At 41.9% G+C, this 13,562-nt stretch overlaps 1 protein-coding gene across 6 annotated transcripts in view; it reads left to right on the top strand.

The window, feature by feature from the left end:
• CNTN5 (contactin 5) overlaps positions 1-13,562 on the top strand; it is a 3,106,629-nt gene that overhangs the window by 1,756,833 nt on the left and 1,336,234 nt on the right. For all 6 annotated transcript variants that reach the window (XM_069639123.1, XM_069639125.1, XM_069639124.1 and 3 more), the window contains one exon: positions 12,302-12,404. In XM_069639123.1, coding sequence (XP_069495224.1) covers positions 12,302-12,404 — 103 coding nt within the window. The remainder of the gene's footprint in view (positions 1-12,301; positions 12,405-13,562) is intronic.

Below are 13,562 nucleotides of genomic sequence, written 5' to 3'. Positions count from 1 at the left end.
TAAATGCATGCAGTAAACATTTGGGATTTAGCTTAATCGTAATTTGCAAAGATGTTACACCAGGCAATTCTTAGTTCTGAAAACACTGCTTCTGCTTGTACAGTTCCTTTCATCAACTTCATAGTTATTTCATCGTCTTCAGATGTTTAATGTGGTGGTGACGATTTAACACCAGATGCTATAAACTGCAGTGCTTTGTATCTGTACTATCTTCAAAATGTCTGACACTTTTCTGAATCTGCACTATTGTTGTCAAAATAGGATAATTACCCTGCCTGATTGTCAGTATACACTAGGAAAAGCCGAAGGGTGCGGTATTGATATGCTGAAAAGTGTTTTACTACTCAGTGTGAAGATACGCTTCATCTTTAGTAAGACTCTGTGAAAAGCTAGAGGTAATTCACTTTTTACAAGTGTGGCATTTTTGGTGATGAGTGGTAATGAACTTGGTGTGCTCGGTGAGGGGTGCTTGGTTTCAGTTTCTGCACTATACTTTATCAAAGCAGAAGTGATTCCAATTTAAAGGGTTGTACACAAGATAATGCAATTCAGTGTAATGGTAAATGAAAGCAGGGAGATAATGAACTGACCCATATCACACAACTGATAAAGTGGGGAGACAACAGCCCACTGGGCAGTGAACTTGTGCCTTCCCAACCTATGTTTATGACAGTCTTGTTGGGGGTCCCGGTCAGTTTACTGAATCCCTTTTTTGCCAAAGAGCATTCCTATTGGGGTGATCATTAGTCGCCCCTGGCAGAAACCTAATCTGTAGGATAAACTGAGACATCTGTATCAGGGTTGTTGAGCTATTGTTGGGATGCATGTTCAGGCGAAGAGATGTAAACTGAAATATATATTAGCAGGCATCTTAGAGCTAGCAGGATGTGAATGTACCCATTTGACACATATTAGAAATACCAAATAGTCATACAGAAAGGGCACCAATGTATTCACGTTGCGGTTGCAGAGTTATCTTGCAAACTTATATTTGATCTAGTTTAGTTTTGTTTCTTTATTTATACCGCACGCTGAACCCTGAGGTAACTGGGCGCCAGAGACTTAGAGCAGGTTACAACATATTATAGAAATACAAGATAAAAACAGTAAGTGCAATTTACCGGGTTACCTGGTGGTCGGAAGGCAGATACAGGAAAAAAAGAACATTGGTGTGCCAATGGTTGGAATGTCAGGCAGTGGTAGAGTTCTTGTTGGCGAGCCAGGACTTAGTTTTTGCTCTGAAGGTCCAGAAGAATGGTTTTGCTCTAAGGTTCAAAGGTATAGCATTCCATTGTTTGGCGCTTAGGACCGGGAAGCTGGTGCCGCCTGTTTGGCGAGTGGTAGTGAACAGTGTTAGGTTTTAGGGGATGTGCGAGTAGGTGGATGATATAGCTAAGCATATGAGATGGAGTCACAGAAATGTTGCAGTAAAGGTTAGTTATGGAGGCTAAGCTAGCAAGAGTTCTGCCATGTTGGATTTTAGGGCATGTTACAGGATGTGTTTCAGAAAGAGGCTCACTGTGGAACTGTTGCTCTGTCCAGTTAATTCCGAGACAAGGCCCCCCTCTATCCCCCAGAGAGAAGTTATGATGTCAAGGTCAAAGGCAGCTGTTCTGTGTCAATAACAGTCAATTCAGTCAAACTGCAGAGCTTTGAGTAGCTGGGAATGCAATGTTGGGTCCAGGGAGGAACAGTAGGGATGTGCTTTTTGAAGGTTAATCTCATGTGACCAGGGCATGGGGTTTTTTGATGCCAAGAGGCCTGGTAAAGATTTAGAGCACTAATGCCCTCACCTGAAGATTGGTCATCCTATTTGGATTGCAGGAGTCACACTCTGGGGACAAATAAATAAGCACCTTTCAGACATAACAGTGGCAGACCGATCACGTCATGCATGGGCACATGGGTTGCCAGGGAGATAAGGGGGAGGCATGCTAGGGTTGTACAGTGATTTGGGACAGGAGGAGAAGAGGTAATGCCAATTAATGTATTTACTGGGTCAGGGAGCTGTTTGTGCGTGCCCCCGTGTCTGGTATAATGAGGAGACCCATTGTATTATCAAAGCCCAGTTGACCTCACACTTTGATCAGACTGTGACAGAGGGGTGCACATCACGTGACGGTCAAGCATGTTTACTTGTTAAAGAAATGTATTATGGTAACAATGTACCTGGTAGTTAATCAACTCCTTAAGTTTCATAGTGGCGATATAGTAGGTCACGTAGTTAACCAAATGTGTTTAGCTAATGTGTGACCAATAGGGTAATGGAATATAGGGGATAATTTGAATTGTGTGTAGGTGTTAGTCAATAAGGTGTGTGGGATCATGTTGTAATGGTTTTTATGAATAGTTCTGTAAATTTGCAGTTTTCCACCATAAAAGAAAAGAGGTAACTTTTTTTGTAGGGTGAGCTCCATGTTAGTTTCATTCTTTGGGACCGTCTGATACTTTTGCATGCAATAACACTTTGTTTTCCTTTCAAACGGTGCATGATTATTTGGGATTTTTCTTTTTTTTTTTTACGGTCAGGTTTTGGGTCATTCACCCTATACTATCTTGCTGGTATTCAAGGATGTGGCATAGAGAATTTCTTTCTTAGAAACGTGTTATCTGTGATACCGTAGATATATTGGGATCTGTGTTATATGCACACAAGAATGATGTTTGGAAAGCTTTACATTAATCCTAAACTTTGGGAATGTCACTTGAAGCATTTCATTGCGTGAAATTATATTCTGTCTCATTACAAATATGGTTAAGTTAGCACAAGTCAGTGGACTGTGAGCTGCAGCACTGCAACAAAGCCTGTAGTGACTGCTGCAGAAAATAATGGGGAAGGAAATAACAACATATTTATGTAAATCAAGCCTGTAATGGATGGCTGAGACACAGACAGAAATCACACCCTTTGGAGCAGTGCCCAAGATCTGCATGTTTTTATTTGGATACAGAGAGAATTTGTGGCAGGTATTGTGGGTCTTACTAAGGTTGTTTCCTCCTCAGTTGAAAGCTAAAGCAGAATGGACCCTGCATCTAACAATGAGGATGATTAAAGATCTTATGATATGACACATACATGTCATCTAACACTGTCACTCAAAGGACTGGCTAACTATTCAGTACGTTTTAATGGTTGCCCATTTTAAGCACAACGACACTCTTAATGTATTTTAAAGTGTACACATGAAGATGATATGTGTTGTCAAAATGCTAATTGTACTGACCTACAGGCTTATTACTGCACGGTGGCAGCTTTCACCCAAAGACAGGCCCTTGACCCAAGATCAGTACATGGAAGTGTAGATGAGATAGCATCATACCTAATTCAAACACGATAGTGAAATGCATGTGTTGGGCATGGCAAGTTTACTAAAAGGGTTACGTTAGCAGTGGCCTGTGAGATGCAGAGCTGGATAAAGATTTAACCAGTTCTGACGAAATAAACGGGGAAAAATAACAAAGATATCCCTAAATGTGAGTCATTGAAGACTGAGAAACTGAAGGCTGAGGCTTACTAGTGTCTAAGCATTGCATGGCCATTCCAACAGTGACATTACAGAAGATAACAAACCATATTAAATCAGACTTGTCCCTGCTATGTTAGAGAGCAATAGAGCAGTCCAGCCCAAAATATTGGGTCTAGCAGCAAGCAACTGCAGACAGCTTTTACTCGGGTGTAGCCACACACGTGCCCTTTGTTCACAGTACTTTGGGAATCAAACAGCAATTCATTGATGCTATAAAACAAGTCTAAAACATGCAATGCGGCTTGATTTCCACACAGAAGGGACATGCCCATCTCTGTAGCCTGGCAGAGCATGCAGAGAGAGAGCCATGTCTGCCTCAGAGGGACGTGTGGCTCTTACCCACAAACCTTTGGGAAACCGTGATCTGCTTGAAGGCTCATCCGTGAATCTGGGACCACGCAAACCCCTGCAAGAGTATTAACAAGTATTAAAACGTCCAATCAACGATTGTCTTCCTCTATAGAGGTGCTATTTGGTATTGAGGAAGCACTATGCAAGGCCCTCACTGCATTCTGGGAATAATGCTGAGATGTACCAAACCGTTAAGAGGCGCTTCGTGCTTTGCGCTCTGCTCACTGAGGGCTCAATGATTGAGATTGCTATGAAATAGATCGGCAAGAGAGCACATTCTCTCTCTACGCTGAGACATGTGAGACATGTGCTCTGTTGACTAAAGTTAATTCATTGTTTTTCCACAGATTGTGTTCTCATGTTTTAATATTAACACCCTGAAGATGAATTTGGAGGCAATGCTGCCTCTCGTTTCTACTACTCACCAGCCATTCTGCTAAACACCTGGACAGTTTTTCGGCTCATTCTATTTGTGCATCTTGCCATTTTAGGGAGATTTCTATGACATCAAAAGTCTCCTTCAAATACATTATTTTACATTTTTGAAAATAAATGTAATGTACTCGTACTGAGTTCATAAAACATACTGTTTTTGAGCCAAAAAAAGAAACTGAAAGCCATCAGGACCAAAAATGCAACAGTGAAAGCAGTTCGGGAAACCTACATGTTACACAACACCCACACAAGATCAGCAGAACCACCATATCTTACGACCGTGACTGATGTTACTGAAGCCCTAGATGGGGGTCTTCCATGGGGAGTTCATGTATTTTGTTTACTACTTATATGGGGGATTCTGCGCCTATTTTGTACACATCTCTTCTGCATATGAATGCCACGTTTGATCTGTATAATAAATTACTTGATATACTACAATAAACTGGTGTTCCATGTAAGCCCCTATTTTGACTAACCATGCCTCTTGCAAAAGGAGCAAATGAAGTGGGTGGATGCAGCACTAACGTGATTAATTCTGAAACCTCTCACTAATATTTATTGCATTTCCCCTCCCGTAATGCTGGTAGGAGAGTTAATTTGGCTGCAAAGTGTCTTGGGATTTTAGTACACAATATTAAGGCCCCACCGTGCACATATGGCAGAGGGAATTTAGCATAGATTCTTATGGATCGACTATTAGCAGGTGCTAGTGGATTCCATGCACCCTCAAATCCCACAGATTTTAAAGGAGCTGGCGCCTACATAATTAAGAGTGACTTAACACACCCAATCGAGTTTTCATAGGTGCAATGAAGGGGAGTACATTCTAATTAAGAATGTATAATAAATATAATAAATGTGCTTAAAAATATTGACCAACATAAATATATTCATATACAAAATAGAACTTCAGATCAAAATAGGTCACTGCACCAGGAAATCGTGCAGATCCCCTGACCCCTGACCGAAATGTGTGATTCTTATGTACTAATGAACATCGTGGTAATGCCAATAATTTGATATAATGTGTTGCAATAACCAAACCTGTTTGAAAACAACCTCATTCAAAATGATTTTAACTGATGATTTAATTAGAAATATGACTGATAGTGACATCTACTGAAGATGAAGTGGAAAGTTGGCTGTGGAACAATCAGTTAAGAATGGCAAGTAATAATTATTGTAAAGTCATTATACTGCTGTATTAGGTGAGGTGCCCCAGTCAGTCAGGTGGTTTTGCAGTGATATATTTTCCCAGCGTGCTGTGTTTTTTTTATTTTTTTTGTGTGTGGATCCTGCAATGTGCCCATTCCAGTGGAGTGGAAGAGGATGGTCCTTTGCCTTCAGCCCTCACACAGGATGCTTCCATGTCTGCAGTTGAGTTGCCCTCCTTTTCCAGGTATAGCTGGTGAATCTCGGAAACCCTAGTTCATGGTTTGAAGGCACTAGATAATTGTTATGTCATTTTCTAGGATGTTTAATGCATAGTACCCAGCGCGATAAAAAAAGAAAATCACTTATCTCTCGTTGGCTGGATTCCGGGCCTTACCTGATGGTAATCCAGATCATGCAATGGTGTGCAGATTGCTCCCATCTCCAATGGCATTTTCATTCTGGAATGTGTAGTCCCTTTTCCCTGTCCATGGTGGCCATTGTTTTGTTCACTTGTTTTTCAACTTATTATAATGCACGCCATGGAAAGAGAGAGGGACTACGCGCAATCCCTTCTACCCTTCCGTGGCAAGCATTTTTTTGTTAACTATGGCCACCACAGAAAGAGAAAACAGACTAAATTTTCTATCCGCGGCAGCCATTTTTTAAATGATTTTCCTTCCTACAACGGGACAGGTGTGGCATCCCGCTGTAGGAAGGAAAATCTTTTTCCAAGATAACCACCATGGAAAGGGAAGAGGGGCTCTGTACATAGCCCCTCTACCCTTTCCATGACGGCCTGTGGCAGGCCAGAGAAAGGAGCGGATGCATCAGCGGCACCCGCTGCCACCAAAATAAGCTAAGTAGGGGGGAGGAGGGAGAAAAAATAAAAACCGGGGATGGAGGGTGGTGCGAAGATGGTGGCGGTGGAAGCCGGCCATCATGTGGCTTGTACCTGCAGTTCAAGCCCACATTCCTTGCCATCTGATTGGCTGGCTCCCACCACTTGGGTGCTAATATGAGTTAATAGTAATAGAGCAATACGATTAAACATAGTAACAATACTACTGTGTGTATCGAAGTTGAAGGAGCTATAAAGGAACTGTAAAGCTACTGATCTAATGGCCATAAGAAACCTGGGAGGTTGAATAACCCTTTCCCATTGGTCAATTTGGGGACTATAAGAACCAATATGGCTCAGAGTTTTCTTATAGCCCGCAAATTGGACCTTTGCTTTCTTTTTCCCTGAAAGCCATGCACTAACAGTGCTTAACCCCTTCTAGTGGCCTAATTTAAAATTACATTTTACTTCCAATACAATCCTTTTTTTGCTTATTTTTTAAAAATAGTGAAAGTAATCATTTACTATAAAAAAGCATGACTTATAGTTCTGTCATGTTATTTGTCATGTTTTAAAAAAAAAAAAAACTTAAATATTCCATGTGGGATATTTAAGTGCCCCAATAAAACAATATATTGATAATACAAAATATAATGTTTACATTAACATTGTTCTGTTTGGCCATGGGTACAAATACCTTTAAATACCTCACACTCGAGCCGTACCTCATTATGGGACCTTATACCTCATTAGTACATGGCATGTCAATGTCACAGGATACACTAATTCACTAATTCTACTATAACTGCTCTCATAACTGATTTTGTAACTATACTTATGCTGCACAATTGTACAAATGTTCCTACCTATGCCTGTAACCTGATGCTTAAGCGCCCATATACCTCTGGGTCAGGAGCGCTATACAAATAAATAAACAAACAAACAAACAAACACTTAATGTGGATTGGCTCAATTCCAAGCCATACCACAGTGTAATCCTGTGTACGCATTTCCGTGCATCGTGCGCCAGGTACGCTGAAGCTTATTTACTTAACTCCTTATGCCGCCATTCATTACTACGGATCAAACTGGCCCAAAATGGCACCCTGTTGATCCATAGTAATGAAGCAGTACGCGGGTTGTAATGTTTCTAGAACTAGCGCGTACTGCTGGGACCGCATTTTCAAACGGCAAAAGAAATGCAGCTTGAAACGGTTTGACTACAGCATTAGTATCCCACGGCTACAAACCCTGGAATACTAATGAAAATAACCCCCTCGCCGGCTTGTCATTACCGCCTAATAGTAATGCCCCTGGGCCCCCCGTTAAGGCCCTTGCTACACTCAGGCCTATAACTTTGTGCCCCAGGGGCATTACCTTAGGCGGTAATGGCCCGCCAGGTCAGGGATTATTGCCACATTAAAGGCCCTTTCTCTGCTCTGGTCATTAACTCAGTCTTCAGAACCCATAACTCCTGGTACAGCCTTCGGGCTAGGTCTATAAAGTTATAGTAAATAACCCACTAATTACCTTATTGCACTGCGGAGGACAAAAGGCTTTATTAAAAGCAACACATTAGACCAATCTTTTAGGCAAGCTGGCTGAGATGTACAGTAAATCTAAAACATCCATTATATAAGAAGGAGACTTGGCCCAGCTCATTATACTCTACTGTTCTGATAACTGATGTAAATAAACACCACTCACATGTTTGGATCTGGATAAGTATGTTGTTTACCTAAAAGGAGAGGCAACTTACAAAGGATACAAATTGTTTGCGTAAACCTTGTGTTCTGTCATATTGGGCACCAAAACATTTCTAATTTTTGAATAAATTGCTGCACGTCTGTGTGCTCCCAGCTAGATAACGGTAAATGGAACTGTGGCTTTGCATCAACGCCTGTCACCACTAGCAAGAACGTACACATGGAATATTAGAAAGGGGAAAGCCACCAAATTGAAGATTGCCATCGTCTGAAGCAGTGGTCGAAGTGGGCTGCAGTGGTGCTCATCTGCTTTTTTTAATTAAGTTTCACTGTCCCTATACTTTTATCTTAAAAAGAAACCATTCCGGGATTGTACGTTTTAAAATAAAAGTGTAGGAAGCAGTGGAAACTTGCACTTCAGTGCACTGCCCTGAACATTCCCTTAAACAGCAGGCACGTGTGTTTGTGAGTTTGTATTGTGTGGGTGAGGGGGTATGGCGATGGGTTTTGTGGGAGCGGAGCAGGCCAGCAGGGAATATAGTCCCACTACTTCTTTTTATACACTTTAGACAACTGGTCTGAAGGAGCCCATGATTAGGTGACGCTTAGGTGTGATATTGGTTTACTCGGGCAAACACAACCTTTGGAACAGCGTTAGAAAAAAGTGTGGAATGCTACATGACTGGTGTGAGAAAACACCAAATCACATGTTTTAGTCATTTATCCTGTTGATTGGTACGTGCGTTGTTGTGATGTTTTTTTGTTACTGCTTGAACAGGATGCAAAAATGAAGACCATGGGCCTGATTTTCAAAAATCGTCCTACAATGACACACTGCCATTGAAACATGTGTTGTAAATCAGGCCCTATACGTTTAACCTCATGTGCATTTCCTATATTTTGTATTTCAGGTATTATTTACTTGAAAACAAAACCTAACAATAGGTTTCATTACAACAGAACCATGGATGTACCTCCTTCACATTTTTAACAGGCCTGTGGCCATAGTCTACCAAGCATTGGCAAAACCAACAGTTTGGTCTTTTGTGTAGGCATGGGATCCATATCTTCCTGGCACTGATGTAATGGCACTACCTGAACATACAACATCAGCTGGCAAATGGTGCTAGTACCTGGGAATATTGTGAAAGTGCCTGGCAAATGCCCGTAGAAGAGCTACACCTGGTGGCTTTGATAATACACTTCTTATAAATCAAGTGGCTGAGTCATACCTTGTTGAGATAGTTGTATTACATCGTTAGCGGGTTTGGCTGTTTTATGGTTATAATTAACCCATTACATTTCAAAGGGGTATCAGATAGACTCAAAGGGATACCAGGTGGATGTGTTTTGTGAGGGAAGGGGCAGGTAGTCCAAAATAGTCCAAAACCTTAGAATCCTAGCAGACAGCAAGCTTACCATAGAACCACAAGTAAACACATTAATCAAGAAATGTTTCTTTCACCTGCATATGATCAAAAATATTCTACCATTCCTCTCCTTCACTCACAAAACTCACTCACTGGTCATCATCTCCCTCATCATATCTAGGATGGACTATGCCTACAGCCTATACCTCGGAATGCCGGATTAACAAACTGCAATGCATAGAGAAAACAGAGGCCAGACTTCTCCTCAAACTCTCACTAAGGGACCAAATCAGTCCTGGCTAAATATGCTATATTGGCTGCCACTCAAAAAATGAATCACATTCAAAACAATGTGCATAACGCACAGAGCAATCCACGGTCAAGGAGACGAATTCTTACAAAACAAAATCACCACATACCATTCGACCAGAACACTCAGATCCACCAATGTCACCCATCTGAAACCTCAACCATACACAAGGAAATAACTTGGTGGACCAGCATTCTCTTGCCTAGCCACTAAAGGGTGGAACTACCTCCTGAGAGAAATACAAAACATGAAGGACTATCCAAAATGCAGAAGACCTGTCTCTTCAAATCAGAACAGGATGAAAACAAATGAGCAACACCCACAACCCACAGAATGAACACACAAATGGTGGGACGTCTGCATGGGGGTAGACCCGGGTGCACCTGTTCCCATGGAGGGCCCTATCGGAGGCTAGGGAGAGAGTTGGGAGTGCCCTAGGTTGAATAGGTTGAACCACAGACAGAGGGCATTCTAGTTGTAGGGGAACGAGTGGCACGGAACAGATAAACCACAGGGCACAGGGAGCTCAAAGGCACTGGGAAGAGACCCCATACCCCTCAACAGGACCAGGGAGTTGATCGTGGCTGCACACCAGGACATTCTAGGAGGTAAAGTGGTGTAGACATCCATGAGTCAGAACACTGGGGGGTAGAGGAGGCATCACCACTAAACAGCCCTGCTGACAACCCACAACTCTGCACAGAATATAGGGGGGAGACTGGCCCTAGCATACCACAATGCACAACACTAATAGGGACACACACCACAGGTTGATAAAGCGGAAGGGGTACGATGGAGCACCACCACTAACAAACCCACTAACAAACTCATCCCTCTGCTTACACCTCTCAAACTGTGAACAACCATACCTATACAGCACAACCAATCACATGCACTTCACTACACTGCAACAATGAAACAAACCACGCATAGCCCAGCACAACAGCACAAGACCACTATCGACTGAAGAATCACACTTACACTCAGTGAACGGTGTAAACTGAACAGAAGCTGCCAACAGCACACCAGAGCTCTCTTGTGTTTTTTTCCCACTCAGTCCCACTAACTTACCCTACCCTCTTGCTTTTCACACCCACCAGAGGGCCAGGGGACTACTCAGGTGGTTATAGTGTGCAGTATAACAATCCTTTAACATAATATCACATAACATAGGGACTAGCATGGCCCTGGGTGGTCAATGGGTGGTAAAACAATTCGAAAAAACACCAAATGACTGTGTGCCCTACCTCAAATTTTATCTCCCTCCCATCATCATTTCCCATGGCATTAGTTTGGCTTGTAAACAGTGCTTTCAGTGCCACCTAACAGCCAAAACTGAAAATTGTGTTGGATTATTATTTGGTGCAATGATGTGTGGTTGCTATTTTATTGGATGTGCATTGGCAATGAAGAGTAAGCTGCTTTGCATTAGGGTGTCACCTGAACAGCAAGGGTGTCCTGTTCGGCCTGGCGCATTCCTTACTTAGGAACATGTTATGAAATTAAATGACTCCTAAGAAGGCCGAAAATATGCTACACGGGAAATGGCCCACACCCACCTTGTTGAGACTTTGCCGTAAAAGGAGGGCAGAAGGATGAGAGTTGTGTTTTAACCCCATGTCAATGCTGAGGTGAAAGTCTTCGTCGAGAGGAAGACGACATGGCCAGTATCAAGCAACCTGCCTCAGCTTCAGGGATCTTTGCACACAGCCTTGGATAGATTGCTTTGCATCAATGTTGAGGGTTGCTGCAGTCAGTGAGTACACACATCCTCATGTGTACTATCAGGCCCAGGCTCAGTGGGAGGGGTGATTTGCACACCACTGAAGCAGGGCGGGTAAGACTGTCAGGTTGTGCATCCAGCCACCTCATACTTTAAATCCCATGTATGGTAGCAAACTGCCCTATGCACAGTAGTCATCCTACTGGCCTCTATGCACATGCAAGATTCATCGTTTTGGGGATATGTTCTTCATGTTCCTCATGTTGAAATGTGGCGTCTTACTCAACTCCACTGCAGTTGTTTTTGGTAACTGTACTTTCTCAAGGAAATACTGTATGTTTTTGCCATGTGTGTACCAACAATAACAATGCAACGTTAAAGCGAAATTAATATGGCCTTGCAGCTGAGCTGGGGTGTAGCTTTCTTTTGAAAATGCAAGATTTGTTGTAAAAATCACAATGTGGATTCTCCTTTAAAATACCAGCTAAAGGATTCCGAGATGTGGCAGGTGTTGAGAACACCTGACGTATGAATGTGTGATGTATGCGCCATCATATTTAACTCATGGCCATGTATACTTTGTTAAAAGCCAACATTCCTATTCGCTGCCATACTGCACTCAATAATAATGGCCTTTCTTGTTGTCAGTTTACACTGAATATGTGCAATTTCTTTCTAGCTGTGACTATGCAGTGCAATATTTCAAATAAATGTGCAGTTTGAGCTATGGATGCACGTATGCATGTCCCACTGTTTCTGTTCTGCCCCAACGTTATGAATCCCTAGCTAGTATCAAGAATGCCAAGGAGGACATAAAAATAGTTCTAAGCGCAAATCGCAGTGGCATTGCTTTTATCTTTAAAGACCCTTCTTTATTTCCCAGGTGTGATGGGGGAATATGAGCCGAAAATCGAGGTCCATTTTTCGTACACTCTTTCTGCTGCTAAGGGAACCAATGTCAAGATGGAGTGCTTTGCACTTGGCAAGTAAGTACATATTCTTGCAAAATTAGACAGCATTGTTTATTAAAATGAGACAACTGTAATTCCTGCTTCTGTTGCATGTTCACACACTCCCCCTAGAGCTTTGCAGACATTGTGTGAGGCGAGCGAGCAGCAAGTGACTAAGTAACCAATTATACGTCCCCTGCCTAGGCATTCCTGCGGACAGTAACACATCGATTCGCAAACATTGTCCTTTGGCATTAAAACTAAACTTTTCAAAGGACAGTACTTCTTTTTTTGTAGTGCAACATTATCTCATAACACATTACATTGTCCAATCATGCTTCTAAAAGGGATATGAAAATGTGCAAACAGGAGAAATGTATCATTGAGAAATACACTCTTCCATCGAAAGGGTATTCATTGGCTCCCGAGATGAAGTTTTCTTTACACGGAGTTGCTTTTTTCATTGTTCATGAAGAAGTACTCTTTGAACTTAGCCAAGACGCTGTATTTGTTAGTTCTTCTGTGGCGGTAATCATTGATTTACACTTTATTTTTTTATGTTCATTTCTTGTCGTTCTCTTTCCTGCAAACCTTTGAAAAAACAGTTTTCTTTAGTACTCAGTGGGCCTCATTTACAAAGCATGTGTCATTGCATTAGCCTTTTCCCATTGAAAACGACTTTTGTGAATCGAGATCTGTGTGTCCAATTGTAGTTATCTGTTTACCTAATGTAGTTTGGAATTTTGGAATGAAGACACTCCCTGTGGTAAATGAAAGAGGATTGTTTATGGGTACCCTTATGCCCCACCGGCTGCTCTTCAAATGACAACCCTCTACCTTGGAACATGGAACCAGGGATGGTGGTGATGATTCCATGTTCCGAGGAAGGTACATGACATGAGAGCGAATTCTACACATCCCCTTTCCTTATCTACAGCAGAGCAATGCTGCCAGTGCTCTGACAAATTACATTACACACATTCTATGATACAAGAGAAGAAAATCAGAGATAAAATAGACATGCAAAACTAAACTTTAAGACATGCTATGGAATAGATATTAGCAAAATGAACTCAGAAAATGGCCGCAATAATCATCTATTCAACATAGAACAAATAATCAGTACAGTTGGCAATCAAAAGGTGAATGTAGTACAGCAGTCCGATTATTCATACTGAATCTGAATTCGGCAAC

This window comes from Ambystoma mexicanum, chromosome 7q (assembly GCF_040938575.1).
Source record: "Ambystoma mexicanum isolate Mex_15411 chromosome 7q, UKY_AmexF1_1, whole genome shotgun sequence".
Classification (NCBI taxonomy): Eukaryota; Metazoa; Chordata; class Amphibia; order Caudata; family Ambystomatidae; genus Ambystoma; species Ambystoma mexicanum.
This window is presented reverse-complemented; position numbering and strand designations above follow the sequence as displayed.